This window comes from Pipistrellus hanaki, assembly GCF_964339955.1.
Source record: "Pipistrellus hanaki genome assembly, chromosome: 18".
NCBI classification, from domain to species: Eukaryota; Metazoa; Chordata; class Mammalia; order Chiroptera; family Vespertilionidae; genus Pipistrellus; species Pipistrellus hanaki.
Window position 1 is genome coordinate 31170422 of NC_140520.1, and position 26982 is coordinate 31197403.

Sequence of the window (26982 nt, forward strand, 5' to 3'; positions counted from 1 at the left end):
AATGCCAGGTCCCCAGACCAGAGAACCTTCCCAGAGTCACCCAGCCTGCCTCATCGCTTCCTTCTGGGCTCCCGTGGCCTCCTGTGTCTCTAACACGCCTGTCATCACGGCGTGAATCACAGTTCCCGTTTGGCATGTCTGCCTTCCTCACGTGGGTCTCTTTTTGTTGTTAAAAAAAATTTTTTTTTTTTTCCAGAGAGGAAGAGAAACATCAATGATGAGAATCATTGAGCAGCTTCCTCCTGCATGCCCCCTATTGAGGACCGAGCTTGCAACCCAGGCCTGTGCCCTGACCAGAATTGAACCGTGACCTCTTGGTTCACAGGTCGACACTCAACCACGAGCCAAGCCAGCCGGGCCTCACTTGGGTCTTGTTGCTCTTCCTGGTCGCACCATGTGGGGCAAATCGGAGGTGCTCATTCAATGTTTAATGAAGTGAACTCAGCTGTCCGCTGCCCACCTGCACCAACTCCAGGACTTCTCTCTTAACATCCCTTCCAGCCAGGGCCCTGTACCCGGGGAGGGGAGACCAGGGCATTGCCTGGTCCAGGGAGAACAAAAGGTGCCAGAGACCTGCTGGGCCTGCGTGGAAGTCCGAGTGGTGCTGGGAACTCCGGTTAAGACTCCTGTGCAAGGTCGCTGGTCCCACTGGGGTGGGTTTCCTGCTCCAGGTGCTCGTCACTGTCCAGGGCGGAGGCCTGGCAGGTCCCCATCCCCACCGTAGGGGGATGGGCCTTCTTCGAGTCACCAAACTCGAGTGGTCCCACGGGGATCTTCTAGGTCACATGTGTCAAACACACGGCCCTCGGGCCAAATCCAGCCCACCAGGCCTTGCAATGTGGCCCGCACCGCGCTGTCATCACTGCACTCCGCTGTCAGTTTATGACATTGTCAGTTTATGACTGTTCAGTAAACCATTTGGCCCGCGATTTAGGCTGGATTTTAGATTTTGGCCCCTTCTCTGATTGAGTTCGACACCCCTATTCTAGGTCCTTGGGGACGAGGAGGGCAAACCAGGGTGGGAACGTGAGCAGGGATTTGAGGTTCCTGGAAAGGCCTGGAAGGGTGTCACCGTGTGGGGTGGGGGTGGGTGGGGCTTGTTTTCAAGCCGTTCGGTGGCGCCTTTGTCTGTGTCTCAGTTCATGGAATTTTTCCATCCCAGGCCGCTCTGCCAGGCCAATGATAAGGCTGGCTGCTGTGTGCTTGTTTCTGTGTTGGAAAAACTCAGCTATTCCAGGCAGATGTCAGCAGCCTTTCTCCCCAGCCAGGGGGGTAGCCTCCCAGCCACAGCTGCTTGCATTCTAGCACTTGCCCTGCAGCAGCATCCTGGGCCTGGGCCTGGGCTGCCCCAGACCAGCATGAGCCGAGCGGCCCGGATGACCTAAGCCTATCCCTGCTCCCACCCCGGCCCACCACACCTCCCCCCGTCTCTCTTCTAGGTCTCTGCCTCGTTCCGCTCATTCCTGCTTCTTCCTCTCCCTCCTCCTTTCTCCCTTATCTGCTCCATCTATCTTTCCCTTCCTTTCCATCCTTCCCTCCTCCCCTACCACCCTCTCTCCTTTCCTCACTCCCATTTCACCCCTGACTCCACCCCCGCCTCTGGCAGAGGGTGCAGGGAAAGGCCCCAACTGCTTTAAGTGGCTGCTGAAGCTCTGCGCTTCCAAGGAAAATAAAACCCAAGTTACTTGAGGCCACCCTGGTCCATGCCTTACCACCGCCCCGCGGGGCTGCCTGGTTCCAGATCCTCTCTGCAATGGGCGGGGGGGGGGGGGGGGGGGGGGGGAGGGGGGGGAAGGAAGCCGGGATCACACTGTTTACAAGGCCATGGAAGCAGCTTAGATAACCAGTGGCAGCAGTTCTTTGAACCCCTGCTCATCCCCCAACCCTGCTGAATGGAGGCAAGCCTGTGAGAGCAAATGGCGAGTCCAGTTGGAGAGCGGCCAGGCCTTAGAGGAGGCCTAGGCTGTCCCTGAGACTGGTTCCCTGCCTGGCTGTCCGGCGGGGGTGGTGCTAGTCCAGTGTCCCGCCCACTGCCATGGCCGGAGCTGGCTCGTCCTCACCGTCTTCTGCCGGAGACTCCTCAGGCCCTCGGACCCGAGCTGGGTAAGCCTTGCAGCAGGAGGAGGGAAGCTCAGCAGCGCAGGCTCACCCTCACGGATGGGAATCAGGAGGGGGAGAGGGTCCCAGAATCTGTTTGGAGTCAGCAGCCCGTAAGGAGAAAACTGTCGATTCTGAGAGAGAAGCAGAGACTGCAGCCCTGCAGCTCCAGGCCCCCCAGACCTAGTGGGCAGGCCCCCCTTTAACACGAGCCAGACTGTTTCCAGAAGATGCTGGTCACGGACCTGACTGCCGCGTGGACTCCTCCCCGATGGGGGTGACTGGCGGAGCCCCCTGAGCCCAGCTTCTGCTCCTCCTCCGGCCTCAGAGGCCTCCCCGCCAGGGGAGGGTGTCTCAGGCGCTGTGTGGACATTCCTAGTTTATCTACCCATAACTGTGAGTGATGTCCTCTCCATTTTACAAATGAGGAAACCGAGGCACGGTGTGTCAGTCCACCCCCACACAGGCACCACACAGAGTCATACCTTTACAATGTCAGTGGGGCATCGGCCTGCAGACTGAAGGGTCCCAGGTTCAATTCCGGTCAAGGGCATGTACCTTGGTTGTGGGCACATCCCCAGGAGGAGGTGTGCAGGAGGCAGCTGATCGACGTTTCTCTCTCATCAGTGTTTCTAACTCTCTACCCCTCTCCTTTCCTCTCTGTGAAAAATCAATAAAATACATTTTCTAAAAAATTTAAATGCCAGCGGGCCTTGCCCTTTAAACCCGTGTCCACGGAGCCCCGAGGGAAAGCCAGGCTCCTCAGCGTGGCCCTGAGCAGGTTCGGGGCTGGCTCCTCCCCTTCCTCTCGCTGGCTCCCCACTTCCTCCTGCTGCCTTCCAATCACACAAACACCATGTGTTCCTCCCACGTGGAGGCTGGTGCTGTGCACGTGGGCGGGATGCCGCCCAGGCCTCCATGGCTGGTGCCAATTCTCCCCTCACCTGCCAAACCCCAGCCTGGAGTCACTGCTCCTGGAGTCACTGCTCCTGGCCCTTTCCCGACCCGTCCAGGCTGCACTAAGCACCCATCCTGCCACAACGGAGACCCTGTGTGACACTACATGTGAGCTGCACCCTGCTGTGGTCTCAGCACTCTGCCTTCTGCTGGAGGCGAGCTCCGTGGCAGGCAAGGCTCCTAGTTGCCTGGCAGCTGCGGGCGCCCACTTTGCATCTGAGAACCGGGCAGCCCTTCATTTTCAGTGTCGTTAGGACTCAGAGAGGGGTATTTAAGCGGCCTTCAGGTACCTGGGGTCTTACAAGGTCCCTCTGGTCACCGGCCTTGGTGCATTCCCCCCCCCCCCCAACCCCCGGAGGCGGAATGGGCAGCTCTGAGAAGCTGAGATGGTGCAGGCGCCGTGTCCTGCGCTGCCCTGCACAGGATGGACTGAAGCCTCGGAGCGTGTCCCCCGCTGGGCTTTGCTCATGAGCTCCTGGAGCCCGGACCATGCATGTCATCCTCCAACAATCTGCACTTGGCCTTCGGGGCTCCCCTGGCGGCGTGCTGAGCCCCACCAAGCATGTGGGGCCCAGAAGCAGCTGCCGGGGAAAACCGCGGTGGGGCTTCCCTGCAGCAGATGGCGATCCCGTAGTGTTGGCCGGAGCTCCTGCGGCAGGGCCGACCAGAGGCGGCCCAGGGCCCAGGGCCACAGAGGGAGCGGCTGGCTTCTGGAGCCTCAGAATCTGAACCCACAGGGCTTATGACCCACGGCAGGAGGCCCAAATGGCACACACGAAGCCACTTAGGCCTGATGCGAGCAAACCCCACCACCCTCCCTCGGCCTGGAGAGGCCGGTCTCTCCACAGAGCAGCAGCAAGGAGGTGGCAGATGCGGGGCCCCAGCCTCCCCCCACTTCCGCCCCGTGGCCAGGCAGACTGCCCTCCAGATGCGGGGGCTCCGGGAAGCTGGGCAGGAAGGACTTCTGGGGTTATCTGGGGTCAAGCATGATGTCATCTTGATGCTTTGAAGCACACAGTGGGGCTTCTCATTTGTTTCCCTCCCCTATTGGGGCTACGATCCTGTGTACTTCCTCCCCCGACCCCCTAAGCCAGGGGGAGCCCAGCTCTGGTTAAGGGGCCTGGAGGTTCTCAGGGGAAAGACTAAATGCGCACCAGCCTGACTGCCTCGCCCAGGCACCATGCTAGCTTCTGGACAGAATGAGGGAGGAGGCCCTATTTGACTCATAGCAATGCTCAAACTCAGTATTTCGGACGCAGCCTAGGTTTTGACCAGTGGGGGTGGGGGGTGGAGTGGGGGGGTGGTTGGGGTGAGAGGGTAGGCACTTAGATGGTAGATTTGAGGTTTAAAAAGGTCCTTTTTGCAGAAACCGGTTTGGCTTAGTGGATAGAGCGTCGGCCTGCGGACTGGAAAATCCCAGGTTCGATTCCGGTCAAGGGCATGTACATTGGTTGCGGGCACATCCCCAGTAGGGGGTGTGCAAGGGGCAGCTGGTCGATGTTTCTCTCTTATCGATGTTTCTAACTCTCTATCCCTCTCTCTTCCTCCCTGTAAAAAAAATCAATAAAATATATTAAAATAAATAAATAAAATAAAAAGGCCTTTTTTCACTCCCCAGGTTCCGAGTCCCTTATACAGCTTCCCAGCGGACAGGGGTGGGAGAAGAGAGGAATGGGAAGCAGCCCTCCCAGCTGGAGGCCCCTTCCTTGGGCTTTTCCTGGAAATTGGGGAAAAGGCAGGAATCAGGAAGTGACCAGGCCTGCCTCCATTTCCCCATCCTTCTCCTCTCAGATCCTCACGTGCCTGCTGGTTCCCCTGCGGCCTTCCCCGGCCTCACACACAGCCGGCGAGAGACACCCAGACACAGACAGGAAGGCACGTTTATTGCACTTCTTAAAGGGGCAGGCCTTCCTCCCCTCGGGGCTGTGGACGTACAGGCCTGTCCTGATTGCATGGCCATTCCTGACCGCCTGGCTGGCTGGCGTCCCAGGACTGGTGGTGCCTCAGAGGGAGCGGGAAGGGGAAAGTCCCCGGGCAGTGGCACCCCCGCCACCCACTCTCTCGCCCTGAGGCTCCACCAGATGGAGAACAGAAGGCAAACCAGACTCTGTGATGCCTGCGGCTGATCGAGTGTTGGCCCTCAGAAACCGGAGGAGAGGGGAGAGGGCTGCTTGTTCAACAAGAAAACAAAACACCAAGGAGGAAGGAAGACTGAGATGAGGCCACTGGGCCCAGCACCCTGGGGAACCCCCGTGGGGCCTCCCTTCGGTTCCCTGAGGAGCAGAGCCCTGTAACCCGGGGAGGGGGCTGTCAGAGCCTCTCCCCAGGGCCCCGCAATGTTCGGTCGTGGGTGCCAGGGGACCGCGCACCTGGCCACGAAGGAGCTGTGCCAGAGCCTGCGTAGGGTGTCCAGTGGGTCCCCACAGACCGTGTGGTGCCCGCATCCAGGCAGGGAAGGTAATGCTGTGACAGCCCCAGCGGTAGGCCAGGAGGGAGGTAGGCTGAGGGTGGGACCAGGGAGACCCCTGGGCTGGTTCCCATGATTCTAATGCTTCAGGCCGCCTTGTGCACCCACGGAGCTCAGACGTCAGGGGCCAACTGGACCCGACTCAACCTGCAAGGAGAGGCACAGGTTAGTTCCTCCCACACGTGAGGGGCCTGGGAACCGCTGCCCAGGCCACACAGCGTCCGGCAGCTCCAAGGCTTTCGGGGCTCAGCTCTCCTGTCCCCCGAGAACTCTGGGGTTCTCGGCCCTGGCTGCACTAGAGTCACCAGGAAGCTTATAAAACCCCCACCCCGGGCCATGCCCAGAGCTTCTGGGGTGAGACCCCGGCGTCTGGGTTGTCCCAGGCTCTCCTGGTGAAGGCAGTGCAGCCAGGGTGAGGAGGGGGAGGAATTCAAAAGCCTTCTTTAGGCTTCCTGGCTGCAGCTTTGAAGGAGGAAGTGAAAATTCACAAACATAAAGTATTTTATCTGTAAATGGACAACATATCACAGCAAGAATAATTCATGTCGGCACTAAAATTAGAACTTCCTGCCCATCCGGCTGCACTGGGAAGGCTTTCTGAGGAGCTGTGGGCTCTCCCCTTGGCGGGCATGGAAGAGATGGAGCCTCCCCTGGCTGGAATGGGACATGACAGATGCCCCCTCAACCCAAGGGGCCTCGGAGACTCTGGAGAGGACTGCCAGCTCCTCTGGCCACCCTGCCTCCCAGCCTCTCTGCCTCGCAGCCTCCCTGCCTCCCAGCCTCTCTGCCTCCCAGCCTCCCAGCCTCTCTGCCTCCCAGCCTCCCACCCTCCCAGCCTCCCAGCCTCCCTGCCTCCCAGCCTCTCTGCCTCCCAGCCTCCCAGCCTCCCTGCCTCTCACCCTCCCAGCCTCCCAACCTCCCAGCCTCCCAGCCTCCCTGCCTCCCAACCTCCCAGCCTCTCAGCTTCTCTGCCTCCCAGCCTCCCAACCTCCCAACCTCCCAGCCTCCCAGCCTCCCAGCCTCCCAACCTCCCAGCCTCCCAGCTTCTCTGCCTCCCAGCCTCCCAGCCTCCCAGCCTCCCTGCCTCCCAGCCTCCCAGCCTCTCACCCTCCCTGCCTCCCAGCCTCCCTGCCTCCCTGCCTCCCTGCCTCCCAGCCTCCCTGCCTCCCAGCCTCCCAGCCTCCCAGCCTCCCTGCCTTCCTGCCTCAGAGATGAGGCAGTGCCACGCCGAGGCTGGGGGAAGTACCAGGCACCACCCACGCTCACAGCCACGGTCCGCACGCCCCAGGCCCGTTTCTGACCGCACTGAGAGCGGTCTTAGCATCAAGGCCGGATGCTTCTTGTGCATGTCCCACAATTGCTCAGAATTAGATGGAATGCTCCTCTCGGAGGCACTGTGTTCTCCAGACTCCGGTAGAGCTGGGAAGCCTCACCTGGCGGGGACAGTGACTCACTGCGGACAGGCCGGAGCTCAGCCACCCGCCACCAAACCTGCGTGGGCAGGTGCCGGCGCTGAGGACCCAGCCCTCTCCGCGCACAGCGGACTCCTCACCCTTCGATGATGCAGTTGTTGTCCTGGAGGTCGGAGGCCAGCAGCTTCATCTCCTTACAGAGCTCCTCCATGCTGTCCAGGCAGAGGCAAGAGCGGCCACTGGGCCTGAGGCCGAAAGTGCCCTGACCGACCCCTTCCCTGGGAGGCCGGCCACCAAGCACTGGCCTCGGGCCCTAACTTTCACCCCTCCTTCCACACGCACACACGCACACGCACACGCACACACACACACACACACACACACACACACACGGACATCCCTCTCAGGTACTTACTGGAAACTCAGGGCCTAACTTTCATCCCCACTTACACACACATGCACGCACACACGCACGCACGCACGCACGCGCGCACATACACGCACGCACACACACAGACATCCCTCTCGGGTGCTTACTGGAGACCCAGGTCCTGCAGCTGGAGGCCCAGGTCCTCCGGGGCAGGACTGGAATACGGGGCTGTGGGGACTGGGGAGGCCTGGGCCCCCTTTGCTCTGTCCTGAAGGAGCTGGAGAGACAGCCAGTCGAGGATCTGAGGGGAACCACACTTTAGTCAGAAGGGAGGAGCCAGCTCTCCTGTGGGGAGGGCAGTGCCAGGGTAAGGCCGGAAAAGGGTAACAAAATGGCCCCAGCCCTCTCCTCTGGCTAGCCCCTCCTGCCCATCCTGGGAGCGCGGCCCCCCTCACTGTCCGCGTGGATGTCATGATCCTGGCTGCCAAGTTCTCCCCTGTGTCTAACCTACACCCCTGGTGACACCTGTGCCAGGAGCTGCAGGGAGTCGGGGGGAGAGAGAGCCGAGTGGGGGGAGGAGGCAGCCCATGTGGGGAGGGGAGGCACCATGCAGCCTCTCCCGGAAGAGGCGTCCTCTCTGTTCCTGTTGGTAAAGCCGGTGTCTTCCCGGGCTGCCTGCACTGGCCACTTGGCAGAGCTCAGATCAGAAGGTCAAGGAGAGGTCACACGGCCCCTCTCAGGAGTGGCCTGCGGCCTCCCAGGCAGGAGGAGGGGGAGGAAGAGGTCCCAGCATTCCGGAGGCTCTGCCCTTGCTCTGACCTTCAGTCTGGATCACCCACTTTCTCCATCACCCCCTCAGGGTGCCTTTGGGGTCAGAGACCTCCCGCCCGTCCCAGAGTGCTTGGGCTTAGTCCAGGCAGCTCTGCCCGGAGGCAGGGGAATGGCCGCGTGCCCCCAGAGCACCAGATGGACCGGGCGCCCCTCCCCCCCCCCCAGCCGGTGCCCTGAAGCCCCCGCACCTTGCTGAGGCCCTCCTGCACCTCCTGGGCTTTGGCGCTGTAGGCAGCCACGGAGCGGGCGACCAGGCGCAGGTGGTTCCTGGCCTCCTGCACCAGCCTGGGGAGAGCAGACCAACAGTGAGGGCCAGGCTCGAGGGCTCTTACGGGCCACACCCAGCTGTTTGGGCCGCTGCACAGCCACGGAGGGGAGGCCTCCAGGCAACAGGCAGGCGTCCATGGGTCCAGCCAGCGCCTCCCCCACTGCCTCTGCCCGTCTGGGTGCACCCTCAACTCTCCCCTGTCCCCCCCATTCCCTGTCTCCCTGTGCCCCTGTCCCCCTGTCCCCCTGTCCCCCTGTGAGAGTGGTAATGCTTTGACAGGCTGATGAGGGTCCCATCGAAACCACCGGGGAGCTGCAAACACCTAGCGCCGGGCAGGGTCACCTGGGCTGGGCAGGGGGAGCGCACAGCCAGGCCGGCTCCAGAGTGGGAGCTACATGTGGGAACTCCTGAGGCTCCCGTTCCCGAGAAAACCAAGGTCAAGGCTCTTCTGTGACTTCTCTAAGTGCAGGGAGGGGGCAAGGACATTTTGTCCACTGCCCGAAAAGGAAATCAAGTGCAGAGGGCTTAAGCCAGTGGTTGGCTGACACTTAGTCGTGGCTGTACATTAGAATCACCCGATCCAAGCCAACTTCAGACCAATTAAACCAGTGTTTGGGCCGGGGAGCTGGGAATTGGGATTCTAATGAGTGGGCGGGCTCACTCCCAGGTCCCCTGGGTCTCAGACAGACGCACCTGGGCAGCTGCCCCTTCTCTGGAGGAGCCCGCGTGGGTGCAGGTGGAAAAGGAGGGAGGGGCTGTTTGAGAGGGAGAAGCTGGGAGAGGGGTTCTGTGTAAGGTAAGGTGACCAGACGTCCTGCTTTTGGCGGGACAGTCCCGATTTTTAACAATTTGTCCTGCGTCCCGCGGCGTTTTAAAAAAGTCCCGATTTTTGGAAAGAAGCGGGGATGCAGGACAAATTGTTAAAAATCGGGACTGTCCCGCCAAAAGCAGGACGTCTGGTCATCTTAGTGTAAGGACCTCTGCCCGCCCCTGCTTCCCGGCCACTGGTCCCATCCTAGGGGACCCGTGCTCGCCCCAGAGAGGGAAGGCTTCCCACATGACCACCTGGGACCGCGGGAAGAACCCCGGTTTTAGGGTCAGTCACATCCCTATGCTGTTCCGGGCCTGCGACCTGCTAGCTATGTGGTTTCAAGGGAGAGAGACTGTTCTCTGAGCCTCAGTTTCCCGGTTTGGAAGGTGGGATGATAGTGCTTCCTGGGTAGGGAAGATGCTGCGGGATGGAATAAGCTCGTGCGTAGAAATCACCCAGCAAACTGCCCAGCCAAGGACTTCCGAGCCTGGAAGGGCCCGGGGTCCGTGAGCTCGGGAGGCCGGGTCCTTACCTCATGCGGTCGCCGTGCGTGACCAGCGCCGCCTGGTACCTCTGCACGCACTCCTCCTGGAAGACCTGCAGGAGCCTCTTGGCTAAATGGCTAAAGTTCACCCTGGGAAGGAGAGGGAAACCGAGGCACCGAGCTCAGCCGCCAGAGCCGCCGAGCACAAGCCCAGCGTGCCTGGGTCTCCACCGCCTGGCGCCCCGCCCGCCCGCCGGCCACAGCGGGGCTGGCTCTCCCGTGAGGGAGGAGGGGATGCCCACACGCGGGGGTCACCATGGTGACCAGTGTGGCTGGCACACCGCACGGGACCACAGAGGGAGCACGGGCTCTCCGCTCGTCCCAGAGGGCAGGCGAGGTGACTGGAAAGTGTGTGTGTGTGTGTGTGTGTGTGTGTGTGTGTGTAGGTGTCGAGGGTCAGGGTGGGTATAGAACTGGGGGAGTGGGTTGCCAAAAAAGCATTAAATCAGGGGCCCCCTGAGGCATGAAGGGGGTAAAGGGGGAGGCCCAGGAAATGGAAGGACAGAGGGACAGCCAAAGGGACGCTAAGGGGAGGCCAGAGCGGTGGGGGGTGGGGCAAACCAGCGAGGGAACAGAGAAGAAACCCCAGGAGCCGAGCCGTCTTCAGAAGGAAGTCCAGCTCCTGCAGCTGTTCTGAGGAGCCGCCCTCCAGCTCAGCCGCCGTCCCCTGCCCTGGTCCCCGCCCCACATACCGTCACACCGCCCCCTCCTGCCAGCTGCGGCCTGTGACTGGGCCCTTCACCACGTCCTGCCTGGCACAGAGAACCGCTCTGCCCGGGTGGCACCCGCCCCCCTGCGCCCCCTCCTGCCGGGGGACAGGCCACTCACTTATCCAGCTTGTGGATCTGCTCCTCGTTGTAGCCAAGCCCTGCAGGAAACAGCAGACACGATGCCACCTGTTACGCCAGCAACATGGAGTGCCCCGAGGGTTGGGGGACCCCCACAAAGATGCAGTCCGCCTGGCTTGAACCCCGATCCCTGGGAGCTCCCAGCCCCCTGAGCCAGGAGGGACAGGGGTGAACCGAGCACCCGAGACATTGCCCCACGACAAGAAAGGAGGTGCCGGGGGCAGGGGCAGGGGAACGCGTCAGGTGGGAGGTGGTGGATGGAACAGGCCTTGAAGGATGCTTGTGGTCAGCCGGGCCCCTCAGCCACACCGGACCCAGAGTGACTGATGCCTACAGGCTGCTGGCCTCACCCCTGAGTATTCAAGCTGCAGGAGAGCCAGCTGAGCTCTGCAGGGGAGCTGGATAAGCCAGCTCCCCTTTCCCCGGGCCCCGTAACCCCCTTCTCTACCCCTTACCCCCCTTCTCTGCCCAGACACTTTTGCCAGAAGGGCTGACATTTTTCACTTCCTGGGCACCCCCTGGTGCTCTCTCACTGGGGAGATGCTGCCCCCTCCTGGGCTCTGAGGGAATAGGCCTCGGGTTTAGCGTCTTGGAGAGGAAACGAGGCAGAGGTCACCTTGCTGACCCTCCTTCCACGCCCCTAATAACAAAATCCCCTTTCCTGGAGTTTTCATCCGGGCACTGTTCTCAGCCAGCTGGGCCCCCGTGATGCCCAAGTGACACGCCCCAGGCCTGCCTTCTATTGGCTGGGGGTGCACGTAGGTAATTACCCCTCACCCAGTCAGTCCCCGCATCTGTCACACGGAGCACACAGGGTGGGTGTGAGGGTAGTGAGTGCCCTAGTGCTCACTCCTGGGCATTTATCAGAATGGCCCCTTCCAGCACAACGAGAGGCATTTTTCCTGCTTCCTCTTACATTAGAATAAAGGGCTCTTGAAGACCACAGAAATAAAACTTTCTGAGGCTGCAAAACAAGGCGATTAAAAGCAGCTGGACCTCATGGTGCTGCCATAGGAACAGGGAGACAGGTCAGTGGAACAGAGTAGAGAGTTCAGAAGGAAGCCTAAGTCTATAGGGTCAATTCATATATGACAAAGGAGGCAGGGACATACAATGGGGTGGAAGAGAGTCTATTTAATAAATGGTGCTGGGGAAATGGGACAGATACGTGCAAGAAAAATGCAACTAGAGCATCTTCGTACACCATATGCAAGAATAAACTCAAAATGGATTAAAGAGCTAAATGTAAGACTCAAAGCCATAAAACTCCTGAAAGTAAACAAAATCTTTGCTATCTCTCTTAGCAATATTTTTCCCCCCTGATATATCTACTCAGGCAAGAAAAACAACAAAAAATAAACAAGTGGGACTACATCAAACTAAAGGTTTTCTGCACAGCAAAGGAAACCACCAACAAAATGAAAAGACAATCTACTGAATGGGATGAATCCAATAAGGGGTTAATGCCCAAAATTTAGAAAGAATTCATGCTACTCAATACTAAACACACACACACACACCAAACAATCCCATTAAAAAAACGAGCAGAGCCTGAAGAGACACTTCTCCGAATAGCACAAGCAGATGAGCATAGACATGTGGAAAACCTCAATGTCACTATCACCAGAGAGATGCAAATGTACACTAATAAAAGCTAATCAGGCCGGATGTCCTTCTGGATGACCTTCCAGGCGACCTTCCGGACGAATCCGGGGCTGAGAGGGAAACCTGGGTCCCGGGTGCCAGAGGGAAGCCAGTGCCGGCAGCCGGGGGAAGGAGGGCCTGCTCTTGCACAAATTTTGTGCATCGGGCCTCTAGTTAGAACACAATGAGATATCACCTTATACCTGTCAGAATGGCTGCTATCAATCAATACATCAACTAAGAAGTGCTGGCGAGGATGTGGAGAAAGGGGAACCCTCGTGCACTGCTGGCAGGAATGCAGACTGGTGCAGCCACTGTGAAGAACAGTATGGGGGTTCCTCAAACAGTTAAATATGGAACTCCCATTGGGCCCAGTGACCCCACTTCTGGGAATATGTATAATTATGTTTATGTTGCTTATGGGTTACATGCTGAAATGACAATTTGGATATATTGGGTTGACTAAAAAATATTATTAAAATTAATCTCACTCTTTTATTTCTACTTTTACATGTTGGCTACTCGGGAACACTGGGTTCCGTACGTGGCTGCAGGCCATGCCGTGGGACCTGCTCTGAGATAATCCCAGGAGGACGAGGACTTGGCAGTGAAGCCCAAGACCTGTGAGCTGCCCTGTGGGAAAAGCCTAGCCGTGGGGAAGAGGGGCGGGGAGGGGGGAGTGACGGGTCAGGTCCTGGGGGTTAGCTCCTCAGCCTCGAGAGTCAACCGTGGCCTCCCTAGGCCCCCTCCAGTCCCTGTCCCACTGTCCCTGAGTTGGACCCTCCCCTGCCCCAAGATGGCAGTCCCCTGGGGCAAACAGCCTGACCGTTGAGCCCCAGTGAGCTACCCTGCCCGAGGGTCCTCGAGAAGCTTCTTAGAGATGCAGCCGAGCGCCTGGTCCAGGGACTCTGGTGGCATTTCTCTGGGTCTGCCCGCTTCTGGGAAACCCAGCCGTTTTAGCGAACCACAGGCACACAGACAGGGGAACGCTCCTGGAATTGTAAGGTGCTCGGCAAAGGTGTAGGTTCTCTTCCAAGGGCCACCTGTTGGATGGCAGTCAGGTGCCAGACGCTGTGAATCCCATATGTGTCCCCTCAGACTCCCGTTCCACCTGGCAATCAGTCAGATGTACAGGCATCCTGCCTCTTGCTGGTCTGCAGGCAGCTGGTGGCCAGGGACCCGGGGACCCAGCCTTGGACCAGCCGCACCCTGGCTCTGCTTGACCAGTGAGCCCCCAGCAGCAACCCCGGGAGGAACAGAACAGGGACTGGGCCACTGTCGGGAAGGAAGAAAGGGAGAGGGAGAGGGAGAGAGAGCATGAGTACCAGCGAGAGCATGCTTGGCTCTGCCCTCGGCTCACCTGGTCTCAGCCTGGCCTTCCGGAACTGCTTGAAGATGAGGTGCATCTTGTCCAGGCAGCACTGAATCTGCTGGATGCTGAGGGTGGGAGACAGGGACCTGGTGATGGGAGAATCCAGCAGCACAGAGCACAGGGGAATGGGGGGGCTGCGATGGTGGGGGGACGAGGCAGGAGCTGTCTGGCTGCAGAGGAGCCTTAATGTCACAGTTTTAGGGGGCGATTGAGAGTGGGGGTGACTTTCTTGTCTCTAAGCTTTCTGAGGCACCTTGAGGCCAACCAGCCATCTGTCATTCTTGTGTTTATTCTCTCTGTCCTTCTTCTCTCTCTCTCTCTCTCTCTCTCTCTCTCTCTCTCTCACACACACACACACACACACACACACACACACACACACAGTGTTGAATAAGATGAGAAGGACAAACAGACAAGCAGGACAGACTGGAGGGTGGCGTTTGCTGGTGAGAAGGTTTGAGAGGAGACTGGACGCTGAAGGAACTCACATGATAGCCAACAACCCTCCTTTAACGCATCATGACCCCATATTCTTGGCCCTGCCTGGAGGCAAGGGACCGAGGGAGCTGACCTCCTGCAGTTCAAGGTCATTATGATCTCCCCCTCCCCCTTTCAGGCTGGACAAACACTCCATTTGAGATGTTGGGTGTGTGTTGGGGGCGGGGGGGGGGGTTTCCTTCCTCGCCCTCAGGCCGAGGGAGCCCCACTTCCTCCTGCAGCTCCTCTAGGGACCCCGGCTCAGCTATTTCTGGAGCTGGACTCGGGGCAGCACCAAGCTTGTCCCCAGGGCTTTCCGGCGCCTGCCCTCCCGGGAACAGGGGGTGGACAGGACCTCAGCTCGGTCTTTGTCCGAAAGGTGGGGCCGGATGTGTCCTCTGATCTCAGAAAGGATCCCCACACACACACTGCCCGGGGGACACTCCCCCGTGGACCGCAGCCACTCTCCAGGGATAACGGAGCAGAGAGAGCCTCGTGCCGGCTTTGGTCGGTTCCGCAGCCAAAACAAGAGCAAGCCCCGCCCGCGGCTGCCAGCGCGTTTCCCATCCTGAACCTAGGGCGTGGGGCTGAGGTCCGGGCAGGGGCCGCGGAGGACGCCCTGGCCCGGGCGGGACACTGTCAGGCCACGGGGAGTGGGCGCCTTGTGTTTGTGAAAAGGGGGCCTGGGGCTGTGAAAGCTGAAACTCCCCGGTGAACCCCAGGAACTAGGCTTTGGAGGTGGGTGACCCCGGCCGGATGCCCTACAGGGTCACTTGTCACTTACTGGCCGGGCTCCGGGCACACGAGCCTCCCTGAGGGCCCAGGGCAGTGCCACCGTCTTGAGGGCAAAACAAGATGAGTAGGAGGACCTGGCCAGGGGCTGACGCAAAGCAAGGGCTCTGAGCGGGCAGGGAACTCACTTTGACTCAGAACTGTCGCCCCTGCTACCATTGTGAATTCACTCTCTAACCCCCAGGCCCTTTTCTCCCTCCGACTGGTCCCAGGGGAGGGTCTGGCTCATTCCCAGATGGCTACCACGACCCCGCGCCCCACCAAGAAGGTAAATCCCACAGACCTTCTGTCCTCATGTACCTGATCCCGGCTCTTCGCCAGCTCCAGGCCCAGGCTGCTCAGGCTCATGTGCTTCTCCATGAGGCTGCGGGAGAATCCGGAGAGGATCTCGGCCAGCTGAAGGCAGAGAGGCCCAGCTCAGGGGTCTGCAGGAGCCTGGTGGGTCCTCTGCCCCCTGCCCAGCTCCTGCCCCGCCCGGCCCCGCCTCACTCACAGTCCGCAGCTGAGACCTCAGCTCCGAGGCCCTCTGCAGTTCCTGGATCTCAGGCACCCCGGCCATGTTGCTGAGCCTCGAGGGAAGCACAGAGAAGGGATGCGTTGGGGCATGGCACCCCTGAGACAGCAGCTTGTGGGGTATCCGGTGAGCTGGGTGGTTGGGGCAGAGGAACCAGCTGGAAGAGGCTCCTACTCACCCCCGTGGGGACTTGCTGAGCACCGCAGCGAATAAAGATTGAGGTGGATTGGGTTAAGCTGAATCTATGGACACTCAGAGCCCACAGTGCAAGGCAGCTGTTCAAGGCCTTCTTACTTGGAAAATTTGTAACTAAAGGAAAAGAGTCAGGTTTCTCATCAGTGGACCAAGCGTGTCAAACTCAAAGGCTAATACGGGCCAAATAAACAAGGCATGCGGCCCGCGAGTTTGACATGCTTGCAGTAGAGACTGTGTTTCATGATAACCAATAATCCCGTGGTTGGCAAACGGCGGCTCTCGAGCCACATGGGGCTCCTTGGCCCCTTGAGTGTGGCTCTTCCACAAAATACCACAGCCTGGGCGAGTCTGTTTTGAAGAAGTGGCGTTAGAAGAAGTTTAAGTTTAAAAAATGTGGCTCTCCAAAGAAATTCCAATCGTTGTACTGTTGCTATTCGGCTCTGTTGACTAGTGAGTTTGCCGATCACTGCAACAGTCTATTGACAAGGAAAAAGCTGTGGTGTATAGAATACCAGGACTTGGAATCCTATTGTCGTGCTGCCCCTTTTAAAGTGACTGATGAGCCGAAGCCGGTTTGGCTCAGCGGTAGAGCGTCGGTCTGCGGACTGAAAGGTCCCAGGATCGATTCCGGTAGGGGGTGTGCAAGAGGCAGCTGGTCGATGTTTCTCTCTCATCGACGTTTCTAGCTCTCTATCTCTCTCCCTTCCTCTCTGTAAAAAATCATAAAATAAAAAATAAAAAATAAATAAAGTGACTGATGAATGATGAAGGGGTGGCCATTTGTGTGGCACCAAAGTAACATCACAGAGATTCTTCCACAGGAAAACGTAGCTGCCCAGTAGAGATATCAGGCTGTCCCCACCCAGGGGCAGGTGGGTATCCAGTGTACCCAGCATCCTCTAGGACAGGCATGTCAAACTCGTGGCCCCCGGGCCACATGCCTCATTTATTTGGCCCCCCTTAGCCTCTGAGTTTGACATGATTGCTCTAGGATGCATCAGCCTCAAGTTTACTCTGGTACCTCCAACCGTTAGAACTCTCAGGTTCTAGGGCATTCTGTGAAGGAACAAGACAAATGACACCCAGAGGAAGTGTAGCCGGGTCCAGAAGGGGGGGGGGGACAATGGGTGTCGTGCCCCCATAAGCCCATGTCATGGGTGGGGGCAGCAGTCTGCGTAGGTTAAAACAGACTGAAGGAACATCACAGAGTGTGGGCTGAGGCTGGGTCCTGGTTGGAGGAAGCCAACCGGAAGAGGAAATGTGGGGGGGGGGGGCATTAGGGCTCTTTGAACACGGATCAGATGAGAATGTATGAGGCGAGAGCTCGTTGGCTGAGAGAAGCAGGTGATGAAACAGGAACTCCCCTGGTTGGTCTGTACACCGTGGGCGCTCTCTAAGGGTACCTACTGCTCAGGGGTGTGGCCATCTCTGTGCAGTAGGATATGGTATTTTAATTTCATTTTTGCTTGCCTGTATACTCCGACTTTCCGCAATTAGCATGCACTGTTTTTATAACCGTAACATTGAGAGAAGAAGAGCCCCGTGTGTTTGGCGCGGGAATGGAGAGGGGGGGAGGGGAGGGGAGGGGAAGAGGCTAGAGACAAGCGGAGGCTGCTGCAGGCAGGGCTGCTGCCCACATGCTCACCACTCCACTCCCCGTGCCCAGCGGGTTAGCGCCCCTGGCCCCTCAGCACACGGAGACCTAATGCATTGTCAGTGGCACAGGTGGGTAAGGGAGCGTGGGACACTGATGACAGAGGACTAGGCTGGCGGACTGGGCAGGGCGTCGGAGCCAAGGCTGGAGTCCCATTCTCGCTGTCACACGTGCCACCTGCACGGCCCTGGGCTGTGACGCTTTAGCTCTGCAGTCCCCCGTCTACGGAAGGGAGACGAACCGCCCTCCAGCTCCCTAACGAGGTGTCTGTGGGGTCGCATGGGCGCTCTGGGATAGAGGGCTTGGCTAGAGGCAGGGACATGGGTGTTTTTGGGGGGACGGCGGTGGGGGCAGCAGCCCTGGGAGTCCCCAAGCCGGTCCCGTCTGCCTGATCGGGCCCCTGGGTGGCAGCAGCCGCCAAGGAGGACCGGCTCCCAGACAGAGGCAAGGGCGCCCTGCCACGGCAGCCGTCCGGGGAGCCCGAGGCCGGAGGAACGAGTGGGAGAGGGGTGCCCAGGCTGTCGGACGCTCAGGCTCCGCCAAACGAGTTCAGCTTGTTAGGACGTTTCAGGTGCCACTGCGGGAGGCGCTGTGGCTCAGGCCTTAGAACGCGCAGGCCCGAGTCCGCCCACCAAAGGGTGGCCCTGCAAAGCCCTGGAGCCGGCTTTCATTTTGCAAAAGAAGGAACACAAGCTCTATCAGGAGCTTATGCCTGGCCCTCGGGCTCTGCTGCTGCTCTTCGTGCTCCCCAAACTCCTCCTGGGGCCCGGGATGGGCCTGAAAGCAGGCACCCCTCACCCTGAGCTCTCTGGACACACAATGACTGGGGGGGGGGGGGCGTGGAGGGGGCAGGGAGAGGGGCTCGGAAACAGAGTGGGGAAAGGCAGCGGCCAGGCCAGATGCCAGAACTCCAGCTCAGGGCCAGCCTGTTGGGCGCACTCCCCCCGCCCACCCCCCCTACCCCCCACCGCACCTCCCGCCCCAAATCCCTTTGCTCCTGGGTCCAGAGCAAGTGGGCAGGCAAATACATTTCTCTGCACATCACTCTCCTGCTCAAGAACCCACAATAGACCCATAGTCATGTTACTGGGGTCTAACCTGCCACCTGGACCTTCCAGGACCTCCATGTGTCCGCTCCTCCCTTTCCCAGCCCTTCTTCTCCCTGCTCCAGCTTCACTCTGGGATAGTTTCCTCATAACAGTGGGAACCTGACTAGCACCCCCTTATCCCTTGCAAATCTCCCAAACCTCAAAATACCCCCCTTCTCTGCCTCTGCACAGGGCCTGCCAAAATAGGTACTCTCTCATTACGGCCTGAAAAGCCTCGCCTCTTCCAGGAAGACCTCTGCGGTTGCCCGTACCCATCTCTAGCTTCCCTTTACCCAGCCACCCTGCCCTCCTCCTGTGCCCCTCTGCTGCGTGCATGGCACAACAGCCGTCCAGGACCCCTTGCTGTGCCCTGGCCAGAGCGCTGCCCTCATCCCTGTCGCTGTTTGAGGGGGTTCAGCCATGCCCTGTCCTCCGGAGCCAATGCTCTCCCTCCTCCCACTCTGCCACCGCCCAGCTGCTCCATGGGCAGCGCGGCCGCTGCCAAGCGCGGAGGAGGCAGGCCAGGCTGCGGTGAGTCAGCCGCTGCTGGAAACTCCCGGGCCTTCCTGCGGGCGTGGGCCCGACATCAGGGTGCGGACGCCAGGCATGCCCGGCACTGCCTCTGCTCCTCTGTCTCCACGTCTCCTCCCCGCGGGCACGGCACAGGCCACCAGCAGCTGCCCTGGGCCGCAGAGCCCGTCCCCCCTGCCCCAGGCCCAGGCCTTCCAGGATCGAGGGCTGTGCCCGCTTTCCAGGAATGCCCTCGGAGGCTGCCTGCTTCTCCTCTCCTCGGCCTGCGTTTGGTTTCCTCCTCCCCAGGCTCCCCCTTTCTCCACCCGTTACCCCTAAACAGCCCGGCAGAGGAGTAGAAACCAAGGCATTCCGAGGGCTGGGCGGGGCTCCCTCAGGAGGAAAGACGGTTTGAGACAGGAGGAGGCGAGAGAGGAGCTTGGAGGTGGGACCCCTGGGTCCCCATCGTGCCAGGCCCAGGGGACCACACGTGGCTGTGTCTCCCCAAGTCCAGCTTGGGACCTGGTGAGGGCGGGGAGGGGAGTCTGGAGGACAGAGGCCCTTCCTGGGGCAGGAGGCTGGCTGCCTCGGTACTTGGAGAGGCAATGTTCCCCCACCCGGCCTTTCCCCCTGAGCTGAGCTGTGAGGCGGGGGTGGGTGGGGGTGGGGGACAGGAGCAATCCTCCGGGGCTGGGCTGTGGGGCTGTGGGGCTGAGGGACGGGATGGCAGTGCCCTCAGTGTTCCAGCCAGGCAGGGAAGGTGGGGCCCCGGGAAGGGGAGAGGAAGGACCTTGTTGGAAATAGTGGGGTGAGGGACAGACAGAGAGAAGGGCCGAGGGGCCTCAGCTGGCCTCAGGCCTGCTGCAGCCACCGCCCTGGGAAGGACACCCACCTCTCGGCGCCCAGGCTGCTGCTGAGGAAGAGGAGGGCCATCCGCACGACCTCCAGTGTGCGCCGGCAGGTCGCCTGCAGCATCTCCCTGCCGAGGGAGGGGAGCGGGTCAGAGCTCCTGCTCCCGGGGCCAGGCACATGCCCGCAGCCGGGGCCCCAGCGTCCGTGGAGAGTCTGGGCTGCCTGGCCCTCCCGCTCGCCCACCTTGCCCCCTGCACCTGCTGCACCCCCTTCCTCCCCCGGGTACTCACAAGAACCAGTGCAATCCCCGAAGCATCAGCTTCTGCCCGGCCAGCAGGGCCCGTGCCAGCCGCAGGGCCTGGTAGCCGGCACCCAACAAACCCTGAGAACACAGGTGGGCAGAGTCCGAATCCCCACTCCCCCACTCCTGGGTGAGCCCCCCTCCCTGCCCCCTGGGGCCACCCCTAACCTTGGCCGTGTTGTAGTCTGCCTGCAGGTCCACTTTGGGCACAAACTTGGTGATGTCCAGAGCGGCTGCAAACAAAGGCCCCGCACTCCTCACTCCGGGCTCCCACTCACCCCTCACCACCCAGCTTTGCAACTCCCAGGGCCCCACCGCTCCGGCCTTAAATGCCTGTTAACGTGGCTTTACGATTGCGGTCCCTCACTGCCCCCTTGTGTTCACTTTGGCGAACTGCATCCTCGTGCCGAAGACCTGCATCTGAGCCAGAAAATGGGCCCAAACCACCCTTGTGCCCATGACTTTCTAGGTTAATTCCCTTTCCCAGCCTCGGAGACCCGAGGAGGAGGAGGAGGATGGAATGGAACTTATTCAAATAAGAAGTAATATTTCTGCCAGGACTCGGAGGACAACGCTCTGGGCCCCTGACTGCGTTCCCTCTTCTCCAGCACCTCGGGCTCCAGCTTCCTCCAAGCCAGACTGTCTGAAGCTTCCCCTGGCAGAGGCTGGGGGGAGCACATGAAATCCACTCCCTGTTCCAACAGGAATCTCACGGCTCTGTGGGCACTAAAGCCCGGGAACGCCGGGCCGCCAGCCTGAGCGACATGGCGTGTCAGGGGCACGTGAAAAATCAGAACCCAGAATCGGGGCACCCTGTGGGCCGCAGGGGGAATGGACCCCCACCCTGCCTCCTGGAGGAGAATGGGGGGAGGAGGCGAGATCCAGCGGGGTGGCTCTACTCACGGTCCTTGAAGGCCAGCCCGGTGGGGGCCTCCGTGGCCGCGCTGCACAGCGTCAGGGGGCTGCTGGAGGTGGTGTGGGCAATGTGCTGTGCGGAGAGGTTGGGCTCGAGGATGCAGAGGTGACCCTCGAATAGGTACTCCTGGTTCTGGGGGGCCACGCTGGTCTGCTCGTACACGGCCTCCAGGAAGATGGCTATCCTGGACGCCCCGGGCGAGGGGGGACAGGAGGGAGAGGCAGTGTCAGCAGGGGGACCCACGCCCCAGCTGAGGCTGCATCCATGCAAAGGGCCCAGCTTTGCAGAGGAAGGGACCGGGTGGTTGTTCTTTCTTTCTTTCTTTCTTTCTTTCTTTCTTTCTTTTTTTTAATTTTATTTGTTTAATTGATTTTTTTACAGAGAGGAAGAGAGAGATAGAGAGTCAGAAACATCGATGAGAGAGAATCATGGATCAGCTGCCTCCTGCAAACCCCATACTGGGGATGTGCCCACAACCAAGGTGCATGCCCCAGACCGGAATTGAACCCGGGACCTTTCAGTCCGCAGACCGACGACGCTCTATCCACTGAGCCAAACCAGCTTTGGCAGTTGTTCTTCTTATCGACGGTGGAGAGGCCTGGGGCAGCTCTAGTGGATGGAGAGCGTGGGAACAGAACTCAGGAGCCCCCACACCCAGCCTCTGCCTTGCACCTCGTCCCACTAAAATGCACCTGGTTCCCCCAAACTCTCCAGCCGTCAATCAGGGACCCCACGGCAGGCACCCCCACCCAAGGGGTGATAAGGCGCACCCGCCTGCATTGGCGTGCGCCGAGTCAGGAGCAGCTGTGAGGAGGCCTGGTTCACTTGAATTTGGTGGGTCTAGCACTGCCCCAGACTAAGTCATGCAGCCTCACCCAGGTAGCCTGACAGTGGGGTTTGGGATTGGACCCAGAAGCATCCACATCGAAACACTCCCCAAAATGCTGCTTCGGACGTGCCCTTCTGCTCCGGGACAGAAGGTTCCGGGCCTCCGGCCTGGCGCCCACTCACGTGTTGTGGGCGTGGATGTAGACGTGGTGCAGGACCGCCTGGGGCAGCGAGAACACGTGCACAATGACGCGCTGCAGGATGTCGCTGGTCTCTGCGAAGAACTGGTCGAAGCCCCAGCACTTGGCGGGCTCCACCTCCAGGATGTTGGCCAGCACGGGCACCAGCTGGCTCTGCAGGCCCCTGCCCCGGACAGGAGAAGGTCAGGGCGGGAGCCCAGCCTGTCCCCTCCAGGGGGTGGCAGGGGCATTCCTGGAGGATGTCCTGCGAGTGAGGACCAAGGTGGTGACACAGGGTGGGATGGGGAGGAAGGGCTGGGGGGAGGGGGGGCGCGCCCAGCATCCGGATGGAAAAACAGGTCGGAAAGGGAAGGTGGTGGATGGATGCGGGGACCCTGTGCCGGGACAGGCCTCAGCCGAGAGGACGCCCCGCCCAGACTCGTCTGTGCCTGACCCTCACATGGACAGCTGGCAGGTGATGGGGAGGCCGTAACTCCACTCCAGGGGCCCGTTCTCCTGCCTCTGCGTGCCCGCGATGGCCCCGGACGGCTTCTCCGTGGTGATCCGGTACCTGGGTCAGGGGGCAGGACCAGGTCAGGGGGACTCCCGGACCACCACGCTTCAGAGGACGGCAAGCTCAGCACGGAGGGCTCAGAGCACCGGTTCAAGTCCCCCAGCACCTCCAAGGCAGCCTAACAACAGCATCGGAGAGGCCTGGCTCTCAGCCATCAAGAGCACCTGGCCTTCGTGCTCCCCGGTCCAATCCTGCTGCCCCCCCTCCCCCCACTGTCCAGCCCCTCTGTCCCCTTACGCGCATCCACAGCGGGCCCGCCTCTGCACCTCTGCCTGAGCTGGGCTTGGCCTGATACCCTTCCCCTGCAAGCCACTGTCCTCTCTTTCCTTCCATGTCCAACCCGCCGACAGCACCACCCGTGCCCTCTCCCTGACCTCAGCAGCTCCCGCACGGCTGACCGGAGAGAGGGCAGGTGCATGGACCTCCGCATGCGTCAGCCTTAAATCCCTCTGCGCTGGGCCATGCCCGCAGGGGGAGCAGCACTATCTCTGGCTACGTCTGTGTCAGACTGCTGGGCCTGCCCTATGTCTGCCTGACAGTGTCCTGGAGCCTGGCTGAGGTGAGATTAGCAGCCAGCCAGGCCGGTTGTGTGTGTGTGTGTGTGTGTGTGCGTGTGTGCGTGCTAAAGGGAGGCCTTGGACTCAGATAAGCGGTCTGGCCGTCCCCGTCAGCCAGGTGTTGATGGGCGAGGATGTAAGAGGAGCCGTGGGGGGGCCGGAGGAGAGCCACAGAGTTGGAGGCAGAAGCAGAGACGTGGCAGGGCCAGGGGGGAGGCCGGCCTGACCCTGCCCGCGCCCACCGTACATGATCTCCTTGTTGCGCCGTGGCCCGCCAAAGGGGACGAAGGGCAGGCTGCCAGTGGCTGCGTGGTACAGGGTCACCCCGATGCTCCAGAGGTCCACGCTCACCCCAAAGGCCTTCTGCGGGGGCTTGCGAAGCACCGCCCGCTCATACATGTCCGGGTGCTGCCGAGAGAACCAGAGAGTGGCTGTGGAGGGGGGGGCGCACGGGCCGTGCCTGCCTGCAGACCCCCTTCCTCTGCCTTCTGGTGGCAACAGAGCCTCAGAATCCACTCCTTTGCCACCTCGGACACTGGCATGGAGCTGGCCTACCCAGGCATTTTTATTTGCCCTCCCTGCGCCCTGGGAGAGGTGGGAACCAGTGGTGTCCCATCCCCCATGAGGGTCAGATCAAGCTGCTAACTGCACAAGGGAGGCTGGCCAGGGAGGCTGGGGCAGGGAGGCCAGGGCAGGGAGGCCGGGGAGGGAAGCTGGGCAGGAAGGCCGAGGCTGGGAGGTTGGTGCAGGGAGGCTGGGCAGGGAAGCCAGGGAGGGAGGCCGGCCAGGGAGGCCAAGCAGGGAGGCTGGGCAGGGAGGCCAGGGAGGGAGGCCAGGCAGGGAGGCCGAGCAGGGAGGCCGAGCAGGGAGGCTAGGGAGGGAGGCCAGTGAGGGAGGTTGGGCAGGGAGGCTGGGAGGGAGGCTGGGCAGGAAGGCTAGGGAGGGAGGCTGAGCAGGGAGGCCGAGCAGGGAGGCTGGGCAGGGAGGCCAGTGAGGGAGGTTGGGCAGGGAGGCTGGGAGGGAGGCCGGGCAGGGAGGCCGGGCAGGGAGGCCGGGCAGGGAGGCCGGGCAGGGAGGCCAGTGAGGGAGGCCGGGCAAGGAGGCCGTTCAGGGAGGCTGGGCAGGGAGGTGGGCAGGGAGGCTGGGCAGGGAGGTGGGCAGGGAGGCTGGGCAGGGAGGTGGGCAGGGAGGTGGGCAGGGAGGTGGGCAGGGAGGCTGGGCAGGGAGGGTGGGCAGGGAGGCTGGGAAGGCTGCAGCAGCCCTTCCCGCGGAGAACAGAGCGAGTTCTCCCGGTCGGGGTGCAGAGCTGGGTGCAGGGACAGGACAGAGGCCCTCGGACGGGGAGGCCCCGCGGCAGGGGTGGGGCTCCGCTCACCAGGTACTCCTCCGTCCCGTAGACGGAGACGAACTGCTCGTCGTCGTCCAGCTCGCGGGCGGCCCCGAAGTCGGTGAGCTTGTAGATGCTCTGGCCCTCCTCCCCGAGCAGCCGCATGATGTTGCCCGGCTTGATGTCACGGTGGACGATGCTGTGCTCCCGCAGGTGGTTCATGCCGGCCACTGCGGAGGAGGGCTGCTGGGCGCCGGCCGGGACAGGCCAGCCCGGGGCGGGGCCGCAGGGGAGGCTGCCCCACGGGCTGGCAGGGCCCCGCCACACAGGACGGGGTGGGCACAGGGCACAGGGCACAGGAGGGGTCCCCAGGACCTGGCTGTGGAGGGTCAGTGAGGCACTACTAAGAAACCATCAGAGATGGAAGCTCTGGCTCCCCAGAAATGGCAGGCCGCCTTCTCTATTTTATTATTATTATTTTTTAAATTTTATTTTAAAAATGTTGAGTATGCCTAACAAAATCTGAAAATTTTACCTATTTTACAGCTCAGTGTCATTAAGTGCATTCATACCGCTGTGCATCCATCACCGCTATCCATCTCCAGGACTTTGTCAATCTCCCAAACAGAATCTCTCCCTTAATATTAAATAATCGCTCTCCCTCCTCCTCCCCAGGCCCCTGGCCTGCCGTCCGTCCCTGAGGAACTTGATCACTCTCGGCCCCTCACGTGAGTGTTTGTGTGTCTGGCTTATTTCACTCAGTGCAATGTCTTCCACTCTCACTGGGTCAGAACGCCATTCCCTTCTTAAGGCGGTGGAGCATTCCCTGTGTGTGCCGGCCACATTCTGTTCCTCCATGCACCTGTGTGTGACATTTGCTCGCTTGCCCCTTGTGGCCGGTGTGAATAAGGCTGTTACGAATATCGGTGTGCAACCTGCTTTCCATGTTATGGTTAAGCTGGAGTTAGACCCTGGGTCCTGCCCACTCATCAATGCCCATCCCAGGCCTGAATGGAGGGCCTCTTGGGTTCTGAGTGTTCTTTCGTGTCTGGGTCCTCGTTCCAGAAGCGCTGCCCCCCGCGGGGCCTTTGCCTTCGCTGAGGGCCAGGTCAGAGGTGGGCGGGGGCCCTGGTGGGGTCAGGGAGGGGCTCACCCACACAGCGCAGCACCACCAGGAACTCGTCCTCGGGCAGCCCGAAGGCGTTCTCGGGGCTCTCCAGCACGGTGAGCAGGCTCCCGCTGGAGCAGTACTCCATCACCAGGACCTTCTGCCGGCTGGCCCCCTGCAGGGGCACAGAGGGGCGCGGTGAGGAGGGCCCAGCTCACCCGCTCCCTCCAGAGGAGGAGACTCATTTTCAGAAAACAACTCCGAGACCATGTGGATTCCTGCAACAGAGAGGAATTGACAGGACTGCTCCAGCCATGAAGACAGAAGAGAAACAGTCCAGAGACAGAAGACGCTGATGACGCCTTGCCATACTAGCAGACAGCAGCTGTGCGTCGCTGAAGGATGCCCAGGACCAAACCAGAGAGGGTCGGACCTGCATCACCACCATTTGTCCACCATCCAGAACTGAAATATCATTGCTGGCATGTACACATAAGGAACCGTGTGACGTTGAAATTGGGACTCAGAAGAACCGTTGGACCAGAAAGAAACTCACTACAGACTGATTCATTTTCCTCTCAGCATAACCATTATGCTGGCCTCATTTTTGGTTCTTATAATATGAATTTCTTGTATCACATGATCTCATGCATCTAGGGGAAATAATAAACAAAAACAGACCCGGAGATAGGGAAGCATCGACCAGACTGTCAGGCCTCAGAGGGAAGGCAGGGGAGGGTGGGGGAAAGGGGGAGAGATCAATCAGAGGACTATGTGCATGCATATAAGCCTAACCAGTGGTCACAGACAACAGGGGGGTGGGGGCATACGTGGGGAAGGGTTTGGGATGGGAATGGGGGATGAGGACAATTATGTGACACCATAATCAATAAAGAAATTTTTTTAAAAAGAGAAGACTCAGCCCAAAGCCCAAAGCCCTTCTCCAGGGGCCAGCTTCTGGCATGGCTGCCCCTCCTCAGCCTCACCCTGATCTCACACAACCGAGTCCCAGGTCACCTTTCCCAGGAAGTCCTCCTTGTTTACATCCTACTTCCTGTCCTTAGGTCCCCAGGTGCCACCCCCACATTATTTACTTTATTCTACACATTGCTGTTCTGGTGAGCGTGTGACCAAGGCTCTGTTAGCGTGCGACCCGACTCTGCCCAGCCTGCGAAGGTCAAAGACAAGGCCCCGCTCTGCCCGGGCGCCGGACCCACCGTCTCCTCCACCGCGAAGAGCTTGACGATGTTCTGGTGGTTCAGCTTCCGCAGGACCTCGAACTCCCTCACCTGCACCTCGCGGGGCCGCAGGTAGCTGGCGGCGTTGAAGACCTTCACGGCGACCAGCTCCCCGGATTTCTGCCATCGGGACGGAGGGGGCTGCTCGGGGCTCTGGCTGGGGACAGCCCACTGCCCGGGGAGCACCCTCACCCCAGCCTCCTTCAGCCTCGTCTGCCAGCCTAACACCAGGAATGAGGAAAGACCCCCAG

The 26982-nt window shown here is 60.4% G+C and overlaps 1 protein-coding gene across 5 annotated transcripts in view; it reads right to left on the reverse strand.

The window, feature by feature from the left end:
• Nucleotides 1-4920: 4920 nt before the first annotated feature.
• Nucleotides 4921-26982, reverse strand: part of IKBKE (inhibitor of nuclear factor kappa B kinase subunit epsilon) — a 251761-nt gene continuing 229699 nt past the window's right edge. For 4 of the 5 annotated variants that reach the window (XM_084865854.1, XM_084865852.1, XM_084865853.1 and 1 more), the window contains 19 exons: nucleotides 26711-26851; nucleotides 25539-25668; nucleotides 24434-24615; nucleotides 23306-23466; nucleotides 22388-22498; nucleotides 21932-22111; nucleotides 20908-21104; nucleotides 20173-20237; nucleotides 19994-20085; nucleotides 19744-19830; nucleotides 15384-15459; nucleotides 15174-15286; nucleotides 13610-13686; nucleotides 10586-10625; nucleotides 9746-9847; nucleotides 8323-8419; nucleotides 7471-7604; nucleotides 7074-7145; nucleotides 4921-5668 (listed from right to left, as the gene is read on the reverse strand). In XM_084865854.1, the coding sequence (XP_084721980.1) occupies nucleotides 5635-5668; nucleotides 7074-7145; nucleotides 7471-7604; nucleotides 8323-8419; nucleotides 9746-9847; nucleotides 10586-10625; nucleotides 13610-13686; nucleotides 15174-15286; nucleotides 15384-15459; nucleotides 19744-19830; nucleotides 19994-20085; nucleotides 20173-20237; nucleotides 20908-21104; nucleotides 21932-22111; nucleotides 22388-22498; nucleotides 23306-23466; nucleotides 24434-24615; nucleotides 25539-25668; nucleotides 26711-26851 (2091 nt within the window). In that variant the 3' untranslated portion in view covers nucleotides 4921-5634. Of the gene's footprint in view, nucleotides 5669-7073; nucleotides 7146-7470; nucleotides 7605-8322; nucleotides 8420-9745; nucleotides 9848-10585; nucleotides 10626-11031; nucleotides 13293-13609; nucleotides 13687-15173; nucleotides 15287-15383; nucleotides 15460-19743; nucleotides 19831-19993; nucleotides 20086-20172; nucleotides 20238-20907; nucleotides 21105-21931; nucleotides 22112-22387; nucleotides 22499-23305; nucleotides 23467-24433; nucleotides 24616-25538; nucleotides 25669-26710; nucleotides 26852-26982 lie in introns of those variants that run through there. The other variant, XM_084865855.1, reaches the window with a different exon arrangement.